The 27,061-nt window shown below is 45.0% G+C and overlaps 3 protein-coding genes and 1 long non-coding RNA gene across 49 annotated transcripts; 2 read left to right on the top strand and 2 right to left on the bottom strand.

Annotated features, from left to right (window-relative positions):
* The first annotated feature begins 369 nt into the window (after positions 1 to 369).
* LOC109734113 (uncharacterized) lies at positions 370 to 1,400 on the top strand. Its single transcript, XM_020293332.4, has 2 exons — positions 370 to 679; positions 840 to 1,400. The coding sequence occupies exons 1-2, from the start codon at positions 414 to 416 to the stop codon at positions 1,234 to 1,236; spliced, it is 663 nt and encodes a 220-aa protein (XP_020148921.1). The 5' UTR covers positions 370 to 413; the 3' UTR covers positions 1,237 to 1,400.
* A 2,898-nt stretch (positions 1,401 to 4,298) lies between these two features.
* LOC109734114 (uncharacterized protein At4g08330, chloroplastic) lies at positions 4,299 to 5,159 on the top strand. Its single transcript, XM_020293334.3, has 2 exons — positions 4,299 to 4,585; positions 4,676 to 5,159. Exons 1-2 carry the CDS (start codon positions 4,539 to 4,541, stop codon positions 5,019 to 5,021), a joined length of 393 nt encoding a protein of 130 aa, XP_020148923.1. The 5' UTR covers positions 4,299 to 4,538; the 3' UTR covers positions 5,022 to 5,159.
* Positions 5,160 to 5,275: 116 nt separating this feature from the next.
* On the bottom strand, positions 5,276 to 9,788 carry LOC109734116 (uncharacterized). Of its 8 annotated transcripts, none has more exons than XR_012201844.1 (5): positions 9,244 to 9,787; positions 8,837 to 9,168; positions 6,254 to 8,324; positions 6,060 to 6,178; positions 5,276 to 5,527 (listed from the first exon to the last, which is right to left on the bottom strand). It is a non-coding gene; the product is annotated as an uncharacterized lncRNA (long non-coding RNA). The 8 variants fall into 8 exon arrangements; XR_012201845.1 differs by having other exon boundaries at positions 6,254 to 7,818; positions 9,244 to 9,786; XR_005767025.3 differs by having other exon boundaries at positions 6,254 to 9,175; positions 9,244 to 9,788.
* A 3,925-nt stretch (positions 9,789 to 13,713) lies between these two features.
* Positions 13,714 to 26,388, bottom strand: LOC109734117 (uncharacterized). Of its 39 annotated transcripts, none has more exons than XR_012201791.1 (6): positions 24,273 to 26,388; positions 23,572 to 23,696; positions 16,525 to 16,640; positions 15,546 to 15,670; positions 14,767 to 15,048; positions 13,714 to 14,207 (listed from the first exon to the last, which is right to left on the bottom strand). XR_012201791.1 is itself a non-coding variant. In XM_073507990.1 (4 exons), the coding sequence occupies exons 1-4, from the start codon at positions 24,284 to 24,286 to the stop codon at positions 14,152 to 14,154; spliced, it is 261 nt and encodes an 86-aa protein (XP_073364091.1). In that variant the 5' UTR covers positions 24,287 to 26,378; the 3' UTR covers positions 13,714 to 14,151. The 39 variants fall into 39 exon arrangements, 2 of the variants coding, with proteins under 2 accessions (XP_073364091.1, XP_045088315.1); XR_012201811.1 differs by lacking the exon at positions 15,546 to 15,670 and having other exon boundaries at positions 24,273 to 24,402; positions 25,484 to 26,387; XR_012201801.1 differs by having other exon boundaries at positions 15,546 to 16,640; positions 24,273 to 24,398; positions 25,484 to 26,385.
* Between the last annotated feature and the right edge of the window lie 673 nt (positions 26,389 to 27,061).

Raw genomic sequence — 27,061 nt, 5'->3', positions numbered from 1 at the left:
ATGGACGAAAGCGGGAGGAAATTTGCTCTTGTCCCGGGCATCAACTTTCCATTTTTGGATAAACGATGGTAGATCTTGAGCATTGACTTAAACGAAGGCGCCAAGTGTTACTTGTACGGCGCATTTCCAGCTGTATATACTACTGTATTTTTCATGACCATTATTGCATTAATTACTTAAACAAAACTAGGATAAAGTAAATGTTCCATTGACCCATCGACAGGCTGGATAAACAAATTTCTAAGAAAATCTTAGACCAGGACAAATGCAGACAGAGTAATGATGCATGGTGGTGGGCTGGTGGCCGAGCTCATCACAGTGATGATGACCGGGTCGGTCGCAACAACGTGGGCAGGGCAGGCAGAGGAGATGACCCGCAGCCCGCAGAGCACCACCGGCCACCATCGACCGGCATGTTCCCCGCGCCCGCCCACACCCACCTGACCTGGATGCGGTCGGCGCGACCCCACACACTCTCCCACCTTCCCACCTCGGGCCTTGCCCTAATGGCTATATATATAACCTCCGTCGATCTCCCATTCGACACCAGACAAATCAGGAAACAAAGTGGCAGACATAGACAAGCAGAGCAGCTCGCGGATCGATCCATGGAGTTCGACAAGCGCACGGGGACGCCTTCTCCCCTTCTCCCCCGGAGCGCCTCCACCGTCACCTACTGGTCCGTCTCTCACTCTCACCCCGGCCGCATTGCATGCATCTCCGTCGTGTCTTCGCTTGATTGATCCGCGCGCCTGGCTTCTTGGTTTCTTGATGCGTTCGTTCGTGCCATGGATGATGGATCACCGTGCTGACGCGGCTTTGCTTGTCTGTGCGTGCAGCTGCGGGCGGTGCGGGTACGACCTGAAGCTGAGCTCGTCGGCGCGGGACACGGCGGGCATCGTGGGGGCCGGCGCGGGCGGGGCGAGGCGGCGGGGCTGGCGGAGCGCGGCGGTGGTGGTGTTCGACGCCATCGACGACGCGCGCTTCGGCCACCTCGACGAGTTCCGCTGCCTCGACCTGCGCGCGCGCCGCCTCTTCGCGCGCCGCACGCGCCTGCTCTGCCGCAAGTGCGGCGCCCACGTCGGCTTCGGCTACGACGACAACACCACCGCCACCAGGCCGCCGCGGTACCACATCAAGATCCGCGCCCTCCACCCCGCCTCCTCCGACGACGCCTTCTCCGGCGCCGCCACGCCGCCGCCGCCGTCCCACGCGCCGGCGGATCCGCGATCTTGATCTCCATTGCCTGACATGCCCGTGCGCACATTCCGTCCCTTTTTTTGTGTTTCCATTTTCTTTCTTCCTTTCTCTGTCGACGCAAACGGGAATTGCCGTTCGCGCTCGCTAGTGTACAAACTGATTTGATTGATTGGAAATTGGAATCAAATCTCTTTCTGATATTTTGATTGATTGATTGCTCCCTGGCAATTGATTGTGTCACTAATGTACAAACTAACTGATTGATGGTATTGAATTCATGCTTTAGTCAATTCATCCAGAAATGTAAACTCATGAAGAGAGACGGGTAATATATTTCAACATATTAAAATGGTTTTTTTAATTTGATTGCTCCCGGCGGACGCGGCGACGCAGCCGTCCCATGTTGCGTTTCGTTTAGGGCCAAATGGAGAGAAGGACTAACTGGGAGAAGTTTAAGAGAGTTGACTCATCTCGATTATTGATTGTATTTTGGATAATGATTGATGATCATGGGCATTTGACTTATTGAAGCAAGTGTCACTTAAACGACACACGCATTATTGCAATGTATACTCCTCACTTGTCACTATGATAAGATAGTGACTTGGTGAGGTTCTCGTTGACCAACTAAGCTAGGTACTGTCATGAATTGAAGTGGCATATATCATGGATTTCTGTAGGAAACTAGGAACCAAACCCGTGAAAAATACCAATGTTCTTAGTATTTCACACTTGTCAAATAATGCGGTGATAGCTCCCACAATAAAAAATGTGGCGATAGAAGAAAATTGTAGGAATTGGATGGCATGGTTTGTTCAATCCTAATTGATTTGAATACATGTAAATCCTTACATAAGTTGTTTGGTTAAACCACACGAAAAGCACTAAAAAATTTCCAAGGATTTACATGTATTCAAATCAATTAGGATTATAGTTGATCGATGGTGGTTAAAAAGCCCCTATCTAGGCATAAAAGAACATGTCGTGGAGGAAAAAAGCAAAGTCGCCCCAATTCGTTCTTTCTAGGGCGACATGGGTGGTGCCTCCACCGTATCAAATGCAAGTCCTCCTTAATGGGCCTCTCGGTGTCGTTTGCGTGCAAGTAGGTGGCGTGGTGGTCTTTGGCCGTGGTGGTATGGCTCTAGCATCGATGATCCCTTCCAGCCACTATGCGGCTCTTCAATGATGCTCTTAGTGCAACGGTTGTGTCTCATCTAGTGGCGTTGGCCACCTTGCTTGCTTGGACTAGAAATTTGGATGAAATTTTATTTAGTACATTCTGATTGATTGCTCCCTGGATGACACGGCGATGGAGCCGCCGCCCCATGTTGTGTTTAGGTTCGGTCCAAAGACAGGAAGATAAGTTTAAGAGAGTTGGCGCATCTCTATTATTGACTGTATTATGGATAATGATCGGTGATCTCGAGCATTTGACTTCTTATAGCAAATGCCACTTATAGGATGCATTATTGCATTATATACTCCTCGATGAGACAAGATAGTGACTTTAGTGAAGTTATCCTTGACCAACAAGCTAGATAAACTAGAAACTTCATTGGAACTCAACGAGTCGTAATGGTGGATATCCTGGATTTATGTAGGGATCAAAACCATGAAGATATCAATTGTCTTCATGTTTCATGCGTATCAAATAATGCGGTAATAAAGAAAATACATGATTGAATGCCATGGCATGTTGTATCCTTAATGAGTTGAATACGCAAAATGGGTATTGGAAGATGTTTGGCCACACCATATGGAAAGCACTAAAATATTTCTAAGAAACTAGGTGTATGAGATTGTTGTCATGGAACAAACGAAGTTTATATAGTTTATTTTATAACTATGCAAGCAAAAAAGTTTTAGAGAAAAGGAAAGAAAAAACATAAGGAATAGGATCCTCCAAACTTCATGTGGATTTCTTCGAATCAAAGAGGACGCAGAGGCGTACTTTGGATGACACACATACAAACACATCAATTGTAATAAAAATGGAAGAAAGTACCTCATATTTGGTCCCCCCCCCCCCCCAAAAAAAACATAAGACATTTTTGTAGGCTATATTTTGATATGGAGGTAGTATTTATTTGTTTGAATTTGTATTCAAAGATTATTTTTCCCGGATAAGAACCGTACACTGCAAATTTCGTAGAGTCTTACTTTGTGCATAATATGCTCTAAGACAATGAAAGGCGAGAGTGATAATAATTGAGCATACGTCGAGGGTGATAAAAAAATCACTATCGATCTAGGCATACAAGAACAAGTCCGGGTCATTATTGCTCAAGCGATGCCACTAGGGCCATTGAGTATCGATCCACATGAACACATGCATGCCAGCTACACCAAGGAGGCCTCGTTAAGGAGGGTTTGCATATGTTAAGTCGGAGGCACCATCCACACATCACCACAGAAACCCAAGTGGCACTGCTCATTTCCCTCTCGATGCAACATGGAGGAGGAGCTACGGGGTCCTTGTCGGTGAGATTTCGCCAAGTTGTGATGTGATCCGTCCATACCACATATGAATGGATCAAAGGGGCGATGCCGTTTATATGGTGCGAACATGGACACTGATGGCATGGTGTTTGTGCCCATACAATCATGTGAATTATCTTGTGGAGAAGCCGAACTTTCCACTACTTTGTCATGGTTGGTGGCACGTTGGCCTGGTGGCGCCTATAGACATCGTTGTGGTCGCTGTTCTCTGTAGCTTTTTTTCTGCCAGTTTTCAGTTTGTAGCTTTTAGTGACTATTTTGTCATCGTGCTATTGGAGAAGCCGACATCTCCATTATTATAATAAAAAGATTGATGCATCAGTAAAATAAAATACTATAGCTCATTGTAAACAAGAAGACATAACTTTACTTTAATTCGGGTATCTAAGATACAATAGGACTCAACAAATGTTTTATTGTGTATAGAAGAAACGAGTGACTGTTTTCTAAAAGGTTGAAATGGATTGATATAATCTTTTATGATGTCGTACTACCGTTTATATTAATCTAAAAAGTAGTTACACTAACCTAGGAATCAAACAAAGAGCGTAGAGAAAACCGTCCTCAGGACCGTCCATGAAATATTTTAATAACATGGTACCTGAAAACAAAAGAGGACCAGCATCGCCACCGCCCCCGGATGAGCATGTTCCCGACCCCTTCCGCTCGCCTGGACTGACTCATCCGCTCCGGTGGGCGCCGCCCGCAGACCGCTCCCCACGCGTCCGTCCTCCCCTCTCCCTATATACAACACGCGCGCTCCATCTCCAAGATTCACGACTCCATCGCGGAGACAACCAAACAACCTCGTACAGCACAGGCGATCGATCGGCGCGGCCATGGAGAAGCCGCCGATCCCGAGCATCATCTCCACCGTCACCTACTGGTCCGTCGGTCCCCCTCCCTCCCTCCCTCGCCGCCGCCGCCGCGACTGCGATTTAATTTTCTTTCTGGTTGACTGACTGCATGCATGCAGCTGCGGGGCGTGCGGGTACGACCTGAGGCTGAGCTCGCTGGCGCGGGACACGGCGGGCGGCGCTGGCGCGAGGCGGCGGTGCGTGGGCGCGGCGGAGGTGGTGTTCGACGCCATCGACGACGCGCGCTTCGGCCACCTGGAGGAGTTCCGGTGGCTGGACGTGCGCGCCTGCCTCCCCTTCTCGCGCCGCACGCGCCTGCTCTGCCGCAAGTGCGGCGCCCGCCTCGGCTACGGCTACGACGACACCGCCGCCGCCGACCGCCCGCCGCGCTACCACATCAAGATCCGGGCCCTCCAGCCCGCCCCCGGTCCCGCCTCGGACCACGCGGCGCCGTCCGATCCGTGATCTGAGATCCTGCCGTATTCTTTGATTGCCTGTGCATGCAGCCGCATCTGTCTCTCTCTCCTTTCAATCGAATCTCCTCCAAAGTCGCTCGCTTGGACCCGAAGCAAGGAATGAAACAGACTGGTTGATTGATCGGGATCCGATTTTGCTTTCTGATATTTTTAAGCGGAACTAGTAGAGTGCCCGTGCGTTGCCACGGGCTCTTGAAATATTTTGCAAGAGTTACATGTTAAACTATAAATGTATAAACAATATAACACAAACACAATTATTAAATAATTGAAGCCCATTTTTGCAATGTAAATTAATAACAAAAAGAAAGATTAACGAAATGTCCATGTAACAAACTAAGTGATGTTTCAACTAAACATTTATTACAAAACTATCCATATCTAGATGATGCATTTAAGAAATTCTTTCACAATATCAAGAAAGTTGTCTTTAGCTTCATTCCCATGATGTTTTAGCAAGTATAATAAAAACCGTTTCCTCAACTCATACCCATCCTGCACAAACAATATATATAGTTAGTATGAAAATTTCACGCCGAAGGTCTTAAAACAATACTCACCGCGCAAACCGGCTTGACCAATTTATTACCGCTCCACCAGAGCATAAAATAAAAAACAAAATAGCCAGACACATTCCTACAATTTTTTAAATTAATAATAAGAATATAGTGATCACAAAAATAAATGTTTTTATTATGAATTCATTACCCGTATATACTCGTTGGAATACCAAACGGAAACAAATGTTTTCATTTAGATATATCGGAATTCCAACCAGGCAGTTTTATTTCAAGTGCTTCTTTGGAATCTCTTGCAAAACTTTTTAATTTCAGTGCATGCCTTAAATTTTTATCCTCTGACGATTGTGATGTTTGAATAAGGTCCATAATATATAGACGACGTGCCTCTTTGTCGATGACATACAAGATGTATCGGCCGATGAATGCATAGGGAAGATAAATCTACAAGTGGAGCTATTAGAAACAACAATAAACCATGATAACAATAGACAAAATACTTTACTTACCATGTTGCACGATGAGATGTCGTTGTCCATCCCAGGCCAGCTATCAAATGATGTCGCCAACGTCTGGATAGTTTCCTTCTCGCAAAACTTCTGACTCGTGTTGACTCTAGCATCTTGGACTAAGTAAAAAAAGAGATATTGTTTCAAAATGTTGATACTAATGCCACATAGAATGAAGAGTTATGATAACTTACACAAAATCTTAGATCCATGTAGTTTATATAGGAGGGTCTATGAACAATACTCCCTCGTCACATGCCAGTATACGCACAACGGTGTTGAAGCAATCATTGTCCATAGGCTGCTCCATGTTAAGTATGCACTGAAGTTTCTTAAGACTTAAGCCCATTGGATGGGGTGTCGAGCTCCGGGCTCATTCCTTCCTAAAAATTGGATGGTAAGAAGAATAATAATGTACATGCGCACATTAAATTTTGTCTTGTCTAGTAGAACACCTGTGCGTTGCCACGGGCTTTTTTTCTTTGTTGATTGAACAAATAAATATAATGTATACAACTCAGGAAAGTGAAAAACCGCATCCAAATAATAAATATGTGTCCCGTTACTCAAATTTCACATGTAATTCAACAATGTATACAAAGAGAGCAATGATAAGTATCTATTCCAACTAAGATCTATTTAATGTACTCGAGATATTCATGTACAACGCCGCTTGAGATATTCTTGTACAATGTCAGGAATGTTGTCTTTCACTTCGTTTGCAAGTAATACATATAATTAGCATGAACAATTTACATGGAAGATTTATGAATGTGAAATATAGAATACCCATCGTGCATTTTATACAGGACCTGGTTATATATTCTGGCCATATATATACAACGCAGTGTCTCACTTTATCCGGATGCCCCTCGGTGACTTTGCCATGGTTGTCTCCGCCGTGTGCGAACAGAGCATGAACTTTATTCTCCCAACATTTTGACACATAACTAAGGAAACTTAATTAAGTAAAAAATAAGACTTTTCGGTTCAACTTTTTTGTAGGATCTTGCATAGTCTTGCATACATAACTGGATCACCTCTAGTATTAAAGGCGATAAAAATATTTTTTCTATGACAACAAATTCAAACCTAGCCTGAGAGGACAGAGCACACACCAGTGAAAACAAAGATTAAGAACACAAATACTCAAATAAAATAAACCAAAGCACGAATAGGTTGGTGATGGCCTGCTCGGCTTGGCCCATCTATTCACGCAAGAAATTATTAACATAGTTAGACCCAGAAAGTAAATTTGTTTTACTTAGACTCAAAAAATGTTATAGTTCCGCAGATCTTAAGCACCTAGTTTTACGACAACAACCTCCTATAAATTTCTGTGCTCCAAGTTCACAATGACATGGCCCAACTAAAGCTCCTTCTTGTTCTTGTTCTATTCTTATCTAGCAAACTACCTCATATCTCCCAAATACTGACTAACATCTACAAACATATGCATAACAAATTATCACCACATCACACGGGCAGAAGAAAACATATACCTTAGTCCTAGTCGGTGAAGATGTTAGATCTTTGCACGAGTGCCCACCTACCTTGGTGTAGAGGGGACATTGTCAGACTTGAAGTGCTGCTTGGACGGTGTGCTCCCATCAGCCCACATAGCAGGGGCCACTGCTTGCGCCGCGCTCTCGGACACTGCTCTGCCACTGCCGCAACCACCAACCACAAGCCCCGCCGTGAGCAGCCGACCAAGATGCTGAATCTTTTCATTAGTGCTGCGTTCAGGTGTGCAGTTAATCTAGTAAATTAAAGACATGGTATAAATTATCATTGAGCAATGTGTGGGCAAAAAACACCAGTTCGTGTACTTGCAATGAAGATTCTGAATTTTCAAACTATCTTGCTACTTCACACTCACGGCTGGCTTATCTTATTCTTATCAGTAACTACTGAATAATATATTGGCAGAAAACAACGAAATAGAAAGTCATTTGATCAGTAGATAGAAGCAGGAGCACATCTATAAAAACACCTCTAAAGCATGTTCATTAGAAATAAGGAACAACCTTAATACAAACGATGCAAACCTTAAGGCGCGTTTTTTTACAATATTGTCTCGGTCTGAGGACCCCACATTATACAAAGTGCACCAATGCAATTTTCCTAGCTATTTCACGACATAAAGAGTTCCAGAACAACAACAACAAAGCTACTGAACTCTTGCCCCAGTTTTGGTCCATAGGTTCCAGTCTGCCCGAGATCGCTTCTACGTAAAAATTGTCGTAATGGCCCCTCCTCCCGTTTCTGTCAAACCAATTCTCATTAAAATTTCTCAAACTCTAGGAGGACTCCATAAACCTCCAAATAAGTGCTCATAAGAACCACACCCCAAGGGATACACATGGAAGAAAACAATGAACATTCTAGTAATTCAGTTAATGGGCAGTGTGCATAGGGAATCATATTGACTATATGATGTTGTGTCAGATGATGTACAAAAGAGCTTGGCAATAAGATCAATGGCAGCATACTGATGCCGATGCCGCATTTTCATAAAGTTGTCTAGTCTAAACGAACAAGCATACCATGTTGAAATTTCTAGTGACACGATGATGTGAAACTGAATTGAAAACAGAATTCTAGTACTAAATATAAATTAAAAAATACGTCTACAATTCACTTCCCTACATCAACTAAGCTTTAGTTCAAAACTTCAGATGCATGAATTTTGGGGAAGACAGACTGATTCATGGATAAAGCAGAAAAGAATTGGCACAAGGGCAGTGACTGAATATTTTGTAGTGGTAAAGACATGCCTGAATATTTTTTATGTTGTCCTATCTGAAATTTCCATCTCCTTCACCTTCATCAACGTTGTGGACAATGTCTCGAGCATTGCGGACGCGACAGAACACAGAGGCCGGTGGCCGTGGCAGCGTTAAACCGCTTCTTGAAGCCGGTGCTGCCGTCGCGCAGGGCGAAAGTGAACACGCTGCGGCGGCCGTGCAGCTGTAGCCATTCTCAGTGATGTCGAATGCGTTCAGTGCTGCCCCAAGGCTGTGCCTCGTCATGGTGATGCTCACCTCCTGACACTGAACAATGTCCAGCACATCCCGTGCCTGACATCCATGGTTGCATGAGCATGCAGCTGCAACCTGCAAGTGAGCTCAACACTGAACCGTGCACCATGTACATGACAGTGCCATCGTATTCACAAGATTACCTGGTCTCTGGCGTTGTCCCTGTTGTTGGTGGGGATGGAGATCCAGCCGCGGTGCACCAAGCATCTGCGCAGGCGGCCTCACAAAGGGGGCCTTTGGGCGGCACTATGTCGAACTCAAGATCGTCGACCCATTCCAGAGCCTGGATCGTGCCGCGCCACGTGATGACCACATCACGACGCCCGCGCGCGGCCTTTCCCTCGTCCGTGGTGGATCCCGTCGCACCGTGCGCAGTGGTGGAGGCTGGATCCCATCGGGAGGGACAATAAAGGGCCAATGGCGGACGGATCTGGGTGGAGGGCGCAGCCATCGCGGCGCCGGTGGAGACCGTGGTTATGCAGCGTCGCAGGCGGCGATGCGTGCAGAGGAGGATCGCGGCGGCTCCTCTTGGACCTCGGTGGCGGCGGCTCCCCTTGCATCTCGGCGTCGGCGAAGTGCTCTGCTATGGCGGCTGGGGCAAACAGATCGAGGGGAGTCGAGGGGAGCCTCGGTGGTTCTCGCTCGAGCGGCGGGGGTGAGGGATGGAGCAGCGAGCGATCGCTGGTTTTTTTTCGTAGGTTTTTTTTCGGCCCTTTTTCTCTGGTGCGACCGGAGGACTGTCCTTGGATCGACGCACGTGGAGGGATCGCTGGTTTTTTTTGTTCGACGTGTCTACCTGAGGGAGGACGAAAATAAACCAGGGGAGGTGGGACGAAAATTAACCGGCGGAGACTACCAACTGAGACATTAGGAGTAGAGATTATTGGTCTTGACTTGGTTGCGTTGTGGAACTGCAGAAGTCAAAAGTTGTGTACTGTTCCAGTCTGAACTTCCAATGCTGGTGGCGACACTGACCGTGCAAGGGGGAGGATCGCCAGCAGCAGCTTTCAACCCTGCATCGTCTCTTTGATTCAAAGGATCTTCATAGGATTTTTAAAGGATTAGAATCCTTAGGAATGTTTTCTACGTTGGTCGTTTGATTCGTAGGATTGAATCTTGTAGAATTATTTTCTAAGGATTTATTTGTACTACAGTTCACAGGAATTCTAACATTCTCTCAAACCTCTTGAAAGAAATCCTTTGCTTTTCTCATGACACAATCAAACAAACTCAAATTCTATAGGGATCCAATGGACATGTCATTTCAATCCTACGTTTTTCCTATTCCTGTGTTTTTGCAATCCTACGAATCAAATAGGCCCTTAAGTTCTTTGTATCCATACATTTTCGTATGCTCCAGCAGAATCCACGCAGACAGGGTCCTTTGCTTTTCTCATGACACAATCAAACAAACTCAAATTCTATAGGGATCCAATGGACATGTCGTTTCAATCCTACGTTTTTCCTATTCCTGTGTTTTTGCAATCCTACGAATCAAAGAGGCCCTTAAGTTCTTTGTATCCATACATTTTCGTATGCTCCAGCAGAATCCACGCAGACAGGGCAACACCCTGCAGGCCAAAAGATAAAGTTGAAGCCCGGATTAGGGCATGAGTTGTGACCTATTTGACCGTCCACTAGATTGATGAAGAATCTCTCAAATATTCGCTTTCTGATCAGTGATTCACCAGCCACTACATTTTTTTTAATATAAGGCTATAAACATAAATAAATCTGTCACCTGCTGGTGATCCAAGGGTTTGTGAGAGTAAAAAACGGCTTGCTTGGGTTTCGTCCGAAGTTGGGCTGAAGTAAACAAAGTGCTAATCTCTACTTCTAATGAAACAGTTCGTAGTCTCGCTTTTAGGGTTTTTTTTCATCCCATCTTTTATGGTTTTTTAGGTACCTCCTCCCATCTTCGTTGGTTTTTTTCGTAGATTTTTTTCGTCTCCTCCCCCACTTCATCGGTTTATTTCCGCGTCATCCTCTCACACAACGAAAGAAATCTGAACAGATCATAACTTTCTATACTGACGCAAGTTATTTAGTAATGTAGAATCAATCACGAACAATCTTTAAAGATCAAATCTAAATTAATTAACCTTACCTTAAATCACTCAATCACATTAATTAGAAAACAAATATTTGATTTTCAGAAAAATCGCTCAATCACATTAACCTTACCTTAACTCACGGATGGTAATCAATCTCCAAACAAAGAAAACAATACATCGAGGGAGTAGTAAATAAACTCCCTTTCTTATGACATGTATATGATCTTTCCTTCCCTCTCCGTTGTCGAGCGTTCTTGATTCTCGAGGCCGATGCTTGGGCTGCGTCATTGGGTCGCGACGGTGCCGGAGGACGAGGACGGCGAGGCCGGGTGCCGCGGCACCGCGTTGGCCGCAGCCGGTGAAGGGGGCAAAGAAGGGCGGCTTCCCTGGCCCTGGCTCTGGCCGTGGCCCTGGGAGTTGGTGCAGTGGAAGCGGCACTTGAAGGACCCGGTGTGGGTGGCCGGCGCGCAAACGCACTTGGAAGCGGGCCCGTGGCCCGCGCCGGACGGCGCCGACGCGGACCCGGGCCACCTCCTCCGCGTATTCTTGGAGTTGTGGCTGGCCGATTTACATGAAATTAATTCCCTCAGTTGTGGTGACAAATATAATACACATAATCCATATTGTTATGCACTAGCGTGTGTGTGTGAAATAGATGAATTATGGTCCCGTACCCAATAAGATGGATGTGTGTGTGTGTGTTTTAGAGAGAGAGGGAGAGGGGGAGAGAGTGGGGAAGAGGGAGGGAGAGAGAGTGTGTGTGAGAATTTGATGGTAAAAATGGTCGCCAATGTCACTTGATATGTATGAGAATATTAATATTGAACTCTTAAAGTTAGTGTGGCTCCGTTGCAACACACGGGCGTTCTTATAGTACATGGAAATGATCGAATGGAACCTTGGCTCACAGAGTCAGTCACAGTGGAATCTGAGCTAAGCTACCTCCTGTATTTACTCCCTCCGTTCCTCAATATAAGTCTTTTTTTTGCGAATACCTCGATATAAGTCTTTCTAGAGATTTCAAATGGACTACAACATGGGCCGCAAGCGTATTTCTCTCCTCCCTGCTCCCTGGCAGCTGGAACCCTAGCCGCCGCCAGGAGAGGCCATCTTTCAGCGCCGTCCTCCGGCGGCGACCTCAGTCGTCGGTGGCGAGGGGGGTCGCCGGATCCACGCGCGTGGATCGTTTTTACTCCCGTGTAGTCTAGGTTTTTAGGCTGTTCATCGTCTTCGCTTCGGTGGCGATGATGACGGTGCTGAATAAAGATTCTTCGGATCCTTCCCTGACGAGGCCGTCGGTCCTATGGTTGGGGATGGATTTGGAAACCAGTCTGTTCAAGTAAGGATGGCGTGGCGGCGGCGGCATCCTCGTGGTGGACCTGTGTCCTCGGGCTCCACCGCTGCGACGGCGTTTGCTCCAGCGTCGGCGTGGAGCTTGGGAGGTAGTCCAGGAGCGAATGCAGATTGTGGTATGCATTGACGACATCTGGAAGACGGAACGTGTGCTGGGTTTGTGGTTTGTGGATGGCAGGTATGGTTTCCTCCTTCGACGTCTTACTCGTGGTGGGGTGCCAGATCTGGAGTTCGATGGCGTGTCCGGGGTGTTGCTCCGGTCTGATTCGTTCAACAGCAATGGCTTCACTTTTGATGAGCCACCTTAGAGATCCGCAAAGTTGCATATCAGCGATGGAGCCGCGTCGAGCTCAGGTGAGGAGGTGATCCATCATTCTTTTCTTCGGTGGTTGTTGTGGTGGTGCCGACCAACAGCCAGACCCATAGAAAACAGTGGTGGAGGCTTGGAGGGTCAGAGGAGAGCCAGAGAGGGGGCAGCCATAAGCATTGATTTTACGTTAGTTACTGTCTTATTATTATTTTGAAAATGATAAATTCTGAATGTTCAGATTATGACTATGACAAATAGATTGTTTTTTATGGCAATTTTACTTGACACGAGGATGGCAAGAAAAAATTTACGAGCACGGCAATTTCCTGACAAAAAATAAACTGAGGATGAATTTTGCCATGCTTGCCAACTAAAGGACTTATCGGTGTCCTTTTTCTTTTCTTTTTTCCGAGGGAGGGAGGGGGGGGGGGGGGGGGGGGGTGGGTGTTGTGTTACTGTGCGACAGTACTGTGTAAAAGAATGGCACTAACGTTTGCTCAGCGGTCCCTTTCAGATATAAAAAGAAATGACAGTACACCCTCTGACCCTCATGCACCTAACAGCCTTGCATGCTAGATCTGCAACTTAGATGTTTTACCAATGCAAACCTGAGCTCCAATGATGAGCTTGCATCAAGGTGATGTGAGCAAAACTGAAATTAAACTGGTCGGTTTTCTAAACGGAATGGAAGTTTAACCCCCTTTGAATTCTGAAGTGACAATACTGTTGCGGCCTAGCATGCTTGTAGAAAATCCTAATGCAAGCCTACAGTAAAATGGTTGATGGAACCTCCCGCGTCAGTCATGTTGCATAAACCAAGGTAGATGCTCAAACGCATGATAGTTCATTGCAGTGAAGAATTAAGTAAACACACAATGCAGCATCGAAACATCAAATGTCTAAGCTAAATAGAGTAACTATTTGTCTTTTGGTTCAGAAGGTAGACAAACCCCAATGTCGTGTAGGGAGACTGAGAAAGTATGTAGACCCAATGCCAACAAAATACTACTCTGTCTGTAAACAAATATAAGATGTTTTAGGTCACTAAAGTAGTGACCTAAAATGTCTTATATTAGTTTACAGACGGAATAGAAAACAACCAAACACTTGCAGCAACAGGCTATTATCAGCAAAATATAAATAGATTTGTCACCTGGTGGTGATCTGACAGTTTGTGAGTAGTAAAAAACAGCTTGCCTGGGGTTTGTCCGAAGTTGGACTGAAGTAAAGAAAGCAAATGGGAATGACCGAATGGAACCTTGGCTCACAGTGGAATCTGAGCCAAGCTGCCTAGCTCCTGTATTTCATCTCATCGTGATCGTGATCCCCGATCATCAACGTGTTTCGTGTCTTGATTTCTGTGTAGCACGTTTATCTTCTCCCGAGACACCTGCGCACGCACCGGAGCGAGCAGAAGCGAGAGTTAGAAAGAGCTTTGCTTTCACAAATGGATATCACCCATGATGAAGACAAATGATGCAGGCAGGCTCTGGAGTCTGCAGAGCAGCTGTGGAGATCACAATGCCAAGTGGCTGAACAAAAAGAAAAGGCAGCAGAAATGGATGCCACCAACCGACACCAACAACCCTAATCATCTTCTCCAACATTTACATTTTTCCCCTAATTTCGGCCCGACCTCATCTTTGCCCCTAAATAAAAACACTGCTCAACTTTGCCCCTCTTCCATTAAGTGCGTAGAAATGCCCTTCCATACATTTTCCGCCCAGTCAAAATTAGGGGGAAAATTGGAATTGGCCCATTTTTCGTTATGATGACTACAGGAATGGGTTTTAGCCCTGTTCCAAAAAATAGAAAAGGCAAGCACAAACAGTGTTGGGTGGGGGGAGGGGGGGACCATTAGCATTGGCTTCATGGAGTTATACTGTGGTGGGTTTCACATCTAGTGGTGCAAATTACTGCGCAACAGTAATGTGTAAAGATGGTGGTACCGTTTGCTCAGCGGTCCCTTTCAGATATAAGAGAACTTGACAGTGCACCCTCTGACACTCATGCACCTAACAGCCTTGCATACTAGGGCTACAGCCTACAAAATATTACCAATGCAAACCTGAGCTCCAATTATGAGCTTGCATCAAGCTGATGTGAGCAGGACTGATGTTTGACTGGTTGGTTTTCTAAACGGAATGGAAGTTTACCCCACTGAATTCTGCAGTCACAGTACTCACAATGCAAGCCTGGAGTAAAATGGTCTCCCACGTCAGTCATGTAGCCTGCGTAAACCAAAATCAGTTAATGAGGTAGATGCTCAAACACATGATAGTTCATTGCAGTGAAGAAATAAGTAAACACACAGCAGAGCATCGAATCATCGAATGTGCTAAGCTAAGCAGAGCAACTGTTTGTCTCTTGGTTCAGAAGGTAGACAAACCCGAGTTTCGTGTAGGGAAACTGAGAAAGTACGGAGGCCCAATTCAGCAAGATTCTACTCATATTGGATGTAATAAGATCTTATATTATGGGACGGAGGGAGTTGAAAACAACCAAACACTTGCAGCAACAGGCTATTATCAGCAAAATATAAATAGATCTGTCACCTGCTGGTGATCCGAGGGTTTGTCTTGCCTGGGGTTTGTCCGAAGTTGGACTGAAGTAAACAAAGTACTCCCTCTGTTCCGATTTACTCGTCGTGGTTTTAGTTCAAATTTGAACTAAAACCACGACGAGTAAATCAGAACGGAGGGAGTACATGGGAATGACCGAATGGAACCTTTGCTCACAGTGAATCTGAGCTAAGCTGCCTCCTTTAATTCATCTCATATGATCCCCGATCACCATGCTTCGTGTCTTGATTTCTGGGTAGCGCGTTTATCTTCTCCCGAGACACTCTGCGCACTGGAGCAACAGTTAGAGAGAGCTTTGCTTTCAAAAATGGATGTCACCCATACTGAAGACAAAGTGCAGGCAGGCTCTGGAGTCTGTAGAGCAGCTGTGGAGATCACAATGCCAAGTGGTTGAACAAAAAGAGACAGCACAAATGGATGCCACCAACCGACACAAACAACCCTAATAATCACCTTCTCCAACATCAGCAAGCAGAAACAGTAGTGGTCTAGTGGAGGGTGGAGGAGAGGCAGAGAGGAGAAGCACAGACATTGGCTTTTATGTTAGTTACTATGTGGGGTTTGGCATTTAGTGGTGCAAATTACTAAATGGTGCTCTGTGGGTTATAATAGCCCTACACAAGTACTTCCACTACCATTTGCTCATAGGTCCCTTTCAGATATAAAAGAAATTTGACCCTCATGCACCTAACAGCCTTGCATACTAGAGTTACAACTTACTAATTGTACCAATGCAAACCTAAGTTCCAATGATGATTAGGTATACCAACAAGCTTGTATCAATGTGACGGGAGAAAAGCTGAAATTTGACAGATCGATTATCAAAACAGAACGAAGGTTTACCCTGCTGAATTCTGCAGTCATAATACTGTTGCAGCTTGATCGTTACTCCAGAAAACCACAATGCAAGACTGGAACACAATGCTCGACTAAATTTGACAGTACACCCTCTGACCCCTCATGCACCTAACAGCCTTGCATACTAGAGTTACAACTTGCTAATTTTACCAGTGCAAACCTAATAAGTTTCAATGATGATTAGGTATACCAAGAAGCTTGCATCAATGTGACGGGAGAAAAATGGAAATTTGTCCGGTCGATTATCAAAACGGAACGAAGATTTACCCTGCTGGATTCTGCAGTCACAAAACTGTTGCAGCTTGATCGTTACTCCAGAAAAGCACCAATGTAAGCGTGGAACACAATGTTCGACCAAATCTCCCAAGTCACAGTCATGAAGTCTGCGTGAAATCAGATTCAGTTAAAGAATTAAATGCTCAACCGCATAGTGGTTAATTGCAGTGAGGAAATAAGTAAACAGACAGTAAATCATCGAATATGCTAGGCTAAGTACAACTGTTTTAGTCTTTCAGTTCAGAAGGTATACAATCTCCAATTTCATGTAAGGAAACTGAGAAAGTACAGACCCAATGCCAGCAAAATACTACAAAACAACCAAACACTTGCAGCAACAGGCTATTATCAGTAGCTGACATGCGGAATGCCGTCTTGGGCTTCACCAGCAGCAGAGCCAAGTTAGCAACAGGAAAGCACACACCCAACATTGGGATGCCTGAAGACTGTCCATGCTTGCTCTTGCAGCTACAAGTCTAAAACATCAACTGTTGATGATTTATCCTCCCTGTATGGTGCTCGACAGTTTGCAGTCATGAGAACGGATAAATTTATCAAACCCTAATATATACTTTCAACAAGGCAAATGCTCTGGTTCAAATAAGTACAAAATTCATGTGGAATTTTACATTTGACTGTTGTGATAAAAGCACAGTTTGTAGGTTACACAATGGAGAACACAAACGAGGATTAAGGCAAAGAGGCAGTGTCTTTCTGATTCTGACAAAAATATTTTGTGCCCGGCCATGTTATGTGACCTTCATTTTTTTCTTTTCGGAATGGCAGTTATCCTGCATTCGTTAAGAAGAAAAGAGTTGCTCAGTTAATTAGGGAAAACCGAGCGAAAACCAGATTGCCCAATTGATCATGGAAAACCGGGCGAAAACCATCACAACCGCTGAGCGGCACACACAAGATACCCCATGCACACCACTCGAGTGATGGCCTCGTCGAGACAGCACACAGGCATCATCGTCATCACTCCTCCCCTAGAGGCGACATCGCCATCCCTAAATCCTGAGCAAACGACTCCGACTTCGCCGTAGGCGATCGTCGACTCGACACACACTGCAGAGTCCGCGTGAAGATGCATGAAGATCCATGCTAGAACTCAGCCCCCTGCGACCAGACAGGACAGCTCCGACTCTGACGGAGAACTACGAAGGACAAAACCAGGCACGGCTGGCGCTGCGGAAGATCGCCGAATGGTTCGCCTGCAGCCAGTCATCGTATACCACAGGGCCCGCCTCAGCAGCTTTGACTTCACAACAACAAATAAACCGAGGCAAACCCGTGGACACACCAGAGAAGAGCCGAATACCTCAACCATTGCCGCATTGCCGACATTGGACCCACCATCCACAGAAACCTGGTCGCCACAACCGCGGCCATCCACCGGTCTCGCTTGCCGATGTCGAGCTCCCAAGACAAAGCCCCCAAGAGGGAATACGACACCAAGGCGCCGCCATTGTCCGATCATAGATCAAGGGTTTCCCCCGGAGAGGCTGAGATGGCCGGATCCGCGCGGGAGTGGTGCGGCAGCAAAGCAACGATGCCTCCAAGAAGGTGAACGACGACCGCAGCCGCCACCATCGCTGGTCACGGCACAAAGCCGAGACAGGGTGTTCAACTAATCTCCCACACCACCTCAGTCGTACATCATCCTGCACCAGCGCCGGCAAGCCCACCAAACACCACCACAATCGGAGCTGCCCATCAACGAAGAAGCTCCGAGATCCGTCGTAGCCAACCACACCTCGCGGAGACCACCGACGGCCAACCTCCAGAACGAGTCCCTACATCCATCAACGGTCTTCTAGACGCAACGCAAGCCGTTGTGCCCTGCCGAGCACCATGCCGTTAGGAATAGAGGAGCGCTGCCCGAAGCCAAGAGCCACCAGGGTTCCGAGCCCTAGCAAAGCAACAGAAGCACCAACGTGCCCCATGCACGCCACCGCAGCCACTGGAGACCGGATCTGCATCACTCACAGTTGGAGGCGCTCTTCGTCGCCAACCTAGGCCCCTGACCGGCTGACCCGCGCATCACCAGGGCGTATTCGCAGCATCAAATCGTGCAGGCACGCACCTATCGCACCCTCTCGCAGCCAAGCCGCCGCCCGAGCCCCTCCACCATGCTCCATGCCTCCTGCATTGCCCCGCACCACCTCGCGGCTCACCCGCAGATGAACCGCGCCCGCGGCCTCCTGCGCGCTCCGCAGCGCCACCCTGCCCGGCCACGCCCGAGCCGCAGCGCACCCCGCCCGCGAAATAGCCCTCGTGCCGGATCCGCGACGGCCTAGCGATCCAGCGCGCCCGCACAACACCTGTCGCGCCGATCTGCCGCGTCTCCGCCATCTTGCCGCGCGAGCCAGAACCGCCGGAGCCGCGCTCGCGCACCCGCCAGGACCTGTGGCGCCAGATCCGTCCCCGCGCCTCGCAGAGAGATGCCCCGCCGTCGCCCTCCCTGGAGCCTGATCGGGCTTCATCGACGGGCTCCTTAGGCAGCGACGAGGTGAGGGGAGGAGGGAGTGGGAAGGAGGCGGCGGCAGAGTGGTTACCCCCGTGTCGCCAGGGAGAGGCAACGCGGGGGTTGGGCTGGTATTCGTCAAGCTTGGTCTATATGTGACCTTTCATGATGAAGACAGATATTCAAACTCTTGAGAGAAGTCTCAACTCTGAAGTAGTTCATATAAGATTATGACTATACTAGGAGAATGCTAATTGTTCATGTTCCTCATTACCTTATAGCAGAAATTTCTTCAAACCACGTTTGTGCTTACTGCCTGTTATCAAGTTCATGTCCTGATGTTGCTGCAGTGCCATCTTCTTGTAGTCCTTTTATAGAAAAGATTTGATGATGTTTTTGAAATCACAGGGAGACCATATCCATTGCAATTTTACCAGCTCTCATAAGCAGTCCTTATCTGTTCTCACAGCTGCTGACCATACAATACATGATGAAACTTTGCCAGATAACAAAACTACTTAACTAGCCACCCACCCACACTACTAGGGAAAACCCTGGTAGTAGCGCGGGGGCCCACCCTACTGCTAGGGCGCTATAGCTAATTGTCAGCAGTAGCGTGGGTCTGACCCCACGCTACTGCTACTGGTGTTAGCAGTAGCGTGGGATTGGACCCGCGCTATTGCTAACGCTACTGCTAAATAGTAGTAACGCATGTTTTTGCCCCATGCCACTACTATTAGTGAGTATTCATTTCTTTATATTTATACACCATTATACAATTTTTATACAGTAGCAATGAAAAGATTGTGGAAGAAACACATATTAGACTAAAGTGGATGGATCCGTGTTTCTTACACCCCAATGATATAACAACTCATCATCCATAGTCATATAATAGTAACTCATCATCATCATCCATAGTCATATACTCCCTTCGTTCCTAAATATAAGTCTTTTTAGAGGTTTCAGATGGACTACAACATACGAATGTATATAGACATATTTTAAAGTGTAGATTCACTCATTTTGCTCCGTATGTAGTCCCTTATTGAAATCTCTAAAAAGACTTATATTTAGGAACGGAGGGAGTATATAATAACTCATCATCATTCTAGCACATGACAAGTAGCACGGCCTCATCATCATCATCACCGTAGTCATATAACTCAATCATCATCCGTAGTCATATAACAACTCATCATCATCCGTAGTCATATAATAACTCACCATCAATATAGCACATGACAAGTTAACCAACACTAGCTAAGGGTAGTCATCGTAGGTAAATAACACATCATCATTCTAGCACATGACAAGTACTACGTAGGACCTACTCCTCTCTCTTAGGTAAAATATCATAAAACAGGTAAACCCCTCCATCTCCAAAATGGAGAATAGAGATCCACCAGTCTTCAACTTGTGGCTTGCGCACATTCATGTTGTCTCCAATTGGTTGCTTGCACACATTCATTACTTTGCTCCATCCATTGATTTTGAGGCTTTCATCTTTTAGAGAAATCGAGTATGCACTGTGGAAAGCCACCGGCGGATTTGGCCGTAAGCTAACCATACTCATCCGACCTTCGGTATACATCATGTCAGGCACAATATCCTTCGAGAGCTTCTGTTGAAGAACATAATAGTAACATAGTTACCAATGTAGTTTAACTAAGAAGAATGTATGCAATGATAGTCAATAAAATCTTACCATGCTATTTGCACTGATGTTACCTCACTCAACTCGTGGACTAGCGGCACATATCCACTATAATTTTGGCTAATTTCATATTTGGTCTTAGAAGTCTCAACATCATTAATAAATGAGACAAGAGAATTTTTCTCCTCCCAAGTTAGCTCCAAGCCATAACTGTAGTAGGTCTTGTGTACAGCCTTCCGTGTATTTCTTGGAGAAAAGAAATAAGCTATCAATTATAAATAAACAAGTTTAGTAGGGATGAATATCAACTATTTTTAAATAAACAATATAAATTAGTTAAAAATTTGTTTAACAAACTCACATAGAGGTAGAACTGGAATCATGTCCACATCCTCCAAAATGTCGATATTATCTTTAGGATCATCTTCAGGACCAATATCGAAGGTTATTTTCATATCCCCTGAAATCCGTAGGCCTTGCATAGTCCTCTCCAATTTCGACAACCAAAATTTGAGTGATTTACTGCATTGTAGAGCTTAACCGCAAAAACGAAACCATGTTTCATCTTTAGTGAGCTTTGTTCGTCTCCATACTCTCCCTATCTTCGAATCCGAGCTTCTCTAAGACATACGGTCTTGCATAGCAGGGGATGCACTAGTCGAATTGTACAAAATGGAAATTACACGTTAAAGCAAAAAAGCACAAGTCATGCTTAACTACGAAAAAAAATACTTGTCGTTGTTACATACCGTAAAATGTTTAAAAGTCTCCTTCAGCGTGAGGGTGAAGCACCTATCGTTATCCAGATGAGGCCTGTCGCACATACCCCCGTCGTCAGAGTAATCGCATTAAGAGATCCTAGCGTCGTCAGCCATTTTCTGTGTTCATAATTTAAAGATTAAAAATCAATGACAATTACCAGAAACTCAACACACAGATCATTTCCTGAGTTTCTAGTAATTGCAGTCGATTTATAATCTTTGAATTATAAACACAGGAAATGTCTGGCGATGATAGGATCCCCGAGTGCGATTACTGTGGCGACGACCGCAGGTATCATCTGGAAAACGGTAGGTACTTCACCATCAAGCTGGACGAGACCTTCGATGTTTTTACGGTAGGTATTGACTTTGTGCTTCTTTGCATGAACATGTAATTAAGCATGACTTGTACTTCTTTGCTTCAACGTGTAATTTCCTTTTTTTTCAATTCAACTAGTGCATCCCCTGCCATGAAAGACTGTTTGTCTTGGAGAAGCTCGGTTTCCAAGAGAGTGAGAATATGGAGACGAGGAGAGCTCACCTCAAGACTAAACATGGTTATGCTTTTCGGATTAAGCCTTGCAATGCACTTAATCACTCACATTTTGGTTGCTCTAATTGGGGAGCTCTCTGCAAGGCCTATGGATTTGAGGAGAATATGCAAATAACCTTAGATATTCGTCCTAAAGATGATATTGACAATAATATCAACATTTGGGTGGATGTGGATATGCCTCCAGTTCTGCCTCTATGTGAGTGTGTCAAACAAATTTGTTAAGTAATTTATATTGTTTATTTAAAAATATTTGGTGTTCATCCCTACGAAACTTGTTTATTTATAATTGCCAGCTTATTTCTTATCTTCAAGAAATACTCGGAATGTTGTAGACAAGACGTACTACAGCTATGGCTTCGAACTAAATTGTGAGGAGAAAGGATCTCTTGTCTCATTTATAAATGATATATTGAGACTTTTAATACCAATTATCTAATCAGCCCAAATTTTAGTGGATACGTGCCACTAGTCCACGAGCTGCATGTTGGTAACTTCATTGCAAAAAACATGGTATGATTTTGTTAACTATGGTTGCATACATTCAAGTAAACTACATTGCTAACTATATATGTTACTATTATGTTCTTCAACAGAAGCTTACAACCAACTCCGCCGACGACTTACCACAATGCATACTCGATTTCTTTAAAAGATGAAAGGCTCAATATCAAAGAATTGGAGGAAAGTAATGAATGCGCGTAGGCAACCAATTGGAGACAACATGTATGTGCACAAGCCACAAGTTGGAGACAGGTGGATCTCCATTCTCCATTATGGAGATGGACCGGTTTACCTGTTTTATGCTATTTTACCTAAGAGAGAGGAATATGTCCTAGGTAGTACTCATCATGTGCTATGAACAATTAGCTAGTGTTCGTTATGACTATGACGATGAGGAGTTGTTATTATGATGATGATCATGAGTTATGTGCTAGAATGTGTTAGAATGATGAGTTGTTATAGATGATGATGATGAGGAGTTGTTATTATGATGAGTTCTTATATGACTATGATGATGAAGATGAGTTGTTGTTATGATGATGATGATGAGTTGTTATTATGATCATGATGAGTTATTATATCATTAATGTGTATAGCTATTTAGCAGTAGCGCTACTATTTAGCATGATGTGAGAGCAACAGTGTGTTCTAGTTATTTGTCATGTATAACTAATCCAATTCACCTTTTGAAATAACACTTGGACAGTACCGTAAATTTGTCTCTAGGCTATACATATAGTAATAAAGACCTTGCACACAAGTTGGGGTCATTTGAAAATCCTAGTCCTGGCCTCCTAGGGGATAACGTAATACACATTACCTATTCGCAAGCACTCACCATTTGATGGGAAGAAACTGCGTGATCGATTAGATGTATATCTAGATTCCAAAGTAATCAGCTCCTACAATATTTAGCAGGGATAGAAGTAGGCTGCAAAAAACAGCAACTTAGGGCAGGGGGCAGGATGAAGCTGTTTGTCAGCCGGAGCATGTTTGAAGGCCAGTAAACCAAAAATTCCCAGAAGGGATGAAGTTAGTGGCGGTATTAGTGGTTTGGTTTACCGGATGGAGCTTCTCTAACAATATTCTAGTTTACCTTTTTTATGCTTGAGCTTCTGGTTGATGCTTCTTGCCCGTAGGATAGTTAACCCCCTGCACAGGCACAAATGTTGTATCTGTGTTTGTCTGTTGTTATTTTCCCTAGATTGGAGGTTGTTAAATCTAGCATTGTGAGGAAGAAAAAGATTGCATAAGCTCAGGGCAGTTGGAAGAACGAAAAGAACTAATACTAGTCCAACCATATTTCTAGGTGAACTGACCTTTAATTGCCCTAACATGATCATGGTTCAATTTATTAACAAGGCACGAAGTACTAATCATTGGATGGTAGAATAGTAAGAAAGGGAAAACATACTTCCCCTTTATACATAGTTAGGTTATTATCTAAAGGAATTATTCTACCTTCCTTTAAGATAATCTTTACAAATGCTAGACAGTTTTATAAGGAAAGAACAGAAGTGAAACTATTTGTTTGCTGTACAGTTTGTTTGCGCTCTTCTCCTTCTCCTTTGCATGCTGTAAGTTTGGCTCACCTAGGAATTTCCTTCTATGCGCACTTAGGTGTGTATTCGGGAGAGAAAAGTGAAACCGTGTGAAACGAACAATGATCCTATGTAATGGCAGTCATCCTAGTTTGTAAACTTGCAAAGTATTTGAAAAACCTTGATCATTTAACTAACTGTGAATGTGGAGATTCCACTACAAAAACAAGTAGGCAGCATCTTGTTGGAGATTTACCTGCCTGGCTGCATTCATGACCAAGAATGCATGACAGTTGTTGGTAAGCTCCTGAATAGCTTAGGACAGACTCCAGTGCAAATTCAGCAGTCCAAGGGCTTCATCACATTTATCCATTTCTTGCGCCTGCCTGAACAAAGCAGAGTGATGTCATTACTCACTACAGGGAAATTGCTATAATAAGATGCTTCACAAAGAAGCAAAAAAAAAAGCTATGTTCTAAAGATCTTACAGGGAAGACACTGTGTGAATTACAACAATTAGCAGAATTGGTTATGGCTACTGTTAATTTCAGAACATCGAGCACTAATGCTAAATGTAGTTGCCTATCTGAATGTGCAGCAGCATGCATGTGGCATGGTGTGTTATCTAGTCTTCAGTTTGAAACTTAGGTCAAGACTTTAAAAAAGAGAAGGAAAGTATTGTTTGGATAATTCCAGGTTGGGATACTACTCTGTGGTCAGTGAACGAGACATACCACTTTGTTGAAGTTCCATTAGATTCCAGACAAAGAAATTGCTATCAGATGCTTCACAAAGAAGAAGAACTAACATGTTGTAACGATCCTTACTGGGGAAAAATACTGCATCAATTACAGCAATTATCAGAGTAAGCTGCGTTTTTGCACTATCTTTTCACATGGATCACTACTGCATCATCACATCACATCGCATCGCATGGCATGCTTAAAATGTAAGCTGCCTATTTGAACGTGCGGCCGCATACATGTAGCGTGGCGTGCTGTATATAGCCTTTTTCAGTTCGAAACTTGGGTTTGGAACTTTGGATACAGAAGAAGGAAAAGCCATAGTTTGCGTAAGCATCTATCTATTGTCTGGACAATCAAAAAGAAGCTAGCAGTTGGGATCCATCCTTAAGCGCCAGGGATACGACTCTGTGTCTGTCTCTGTGGTCAGTGAACGATGGACGAGTCCATTCCACGGGCCATGAGAGACTACGGCGGCGGCAGAAACAGGCGAGATTGCGCGCGGAGCCATCCAACATCTATCTATCTATCGACCAACAAACCAACAAACCGCCGAGCAAAACCAGCGGCTAACCAACCGAGCTTCCGTGCGTGCGTGCGTGCCAGCTCCAACGGATCGAGATGGATCCGCCGCGAAACAAGGGGCGGCGGGCCGTGGCAGTAGCAGCACACAAACAGTCAACAGAGCCGGAGAAGAACCGCCTAAAAAATCGTCGCCACCGACCTCGCGCGGGATCCGGGCTAGCCGGACCGCCTGGAGCCGGAGCCACCGCCCCGGCAGCCATGGGCTCGCGGCGGTGGCGTCGGCGGCGCCATCTCCCGCTCAGCCGCCTCCCCTTCCTTTCCCCCCATCCCATCCCTCTCCTCGCCGCGCGCCAGATTTGGAACTTTTCCGGGTCATTTTCTGAGCGGATCTCCCGGTGTCGGTGCCGATCGGGAACCGGATCCTAACCGCCGCCGCGTGTGGATGACGGTAGCTCGGATTCGCGCGCCGCACGTACGGGGGGAAGCGGCGAGCGCGGTGACAAAGATGGCACGCACGCACGCATGACGGACGAGATGGTGCCGTGGTGGGGTAGGTAGACGGTTGGGAGCGCTCTCGTCAACGCGATTTAAAAAATCGCCTCTGCTGGTTTCCCTAAAAAAATCGTCTCACGAACAGGACCCTTTTTTTAAAAAAAAAAGTAGGTGTACAGCACAGTTGCAGGGTCAGCAAAAATACATATTAGTGAGCCATAAGACTTTGGGAACATGACAACTGTGTGATCTCGTCTCCAATTTGTACATATCCTACATGACGAGATATGCTTACTTGTAAAGGAAACCTACAAAGGTCTTTTCTGTGTAACCTTGTGTGTCATGCTCTATCCTTGGGCGCACCGAGAAGTTTTGTAATAGAAGAATTCGGTTAATTCTACCTTTTCTAGGGTTTAAAACTCATATGTTGCATGTCCTTGTATTGTTGATACTATGTATTGCTTACTTTTTTTCTCTCCGCCTCTAGAAACACTAATGTGACATAAGTGATTAGTTAGTCATGTTTGATTTTGGTTTTGGGGGATGAAATGTTTTAAACTTACTTTTGGAAAACAACTTGTGTCCTACAACACGAGCTAGAGGACAATGCACCTACCATCTCACTGCCGAATTACACGATGGTGTGAAATAAAATCTTTGAGGAAGCGTTAGGTGCAGCAAAATTACCGGGTCATATTGTTGGGAAAAAATACTTTAATGAGCTTTGGGAGGCGTGGCGATTGTGTGATATATCTCTCATTGTATGTATTGTATGTGACGAATAAGCATACTTGCTATACTTACTCATTAAGGATAAGGAAACCTACAAAGGGATTTTCTGCGTAACCTTGTGTGTCATGCTTTATCCTTGGACATATGTGAGAAGTCTTCTAGTATAAGCAATTCGGTCATGTTTACTCTTTTTGTTCCGGTAGAAACCCCAAGTGTTGCATGTCCTTCTACCGTCGGTACCATATATTGCTTACCTTTTATCACTTTCTTTGAAAATGCTAATATAGCATAGTTAATAGCTATACTTGATTAGGGGACGACTAATTTCTAGAAAACTGATTTCGTCCTATGTCCAACAATCCGATTTATTATATGTCTCTTAGAGGATAGTGCACTTACCATCCCACTGCCAAATTACACAATGGTATAAATAAAAGCAAAATTACCAAGTTATGTTGTTAGGAAAAAAATATTGTTTTTGGAAGCATGGCAGTTGTGTGATATATCTCCCATTGTATGTATTATATGTGTAGAATTAGCATACTTGCTATGC

Source organism: Aegilops tauschii, chromosome 1, assembly GCF_002575655.3.
Source record: "Aegilops tauschii subsp. strangulata cultivar AL8/78 chromosome 1, Aet v6.0, whole genome shotgun sequence".
Taxonomy (NCBI): domain Eukaryota; kingdom Viridiplantae; phylum Streptophyta; class Magnoliopsida; order Poales; family Poaceae; genus Aegilops; species Aegilops tauschii.
This window is presented reverse-complemented; position numbering and strand designations above follow the sequence as displayed.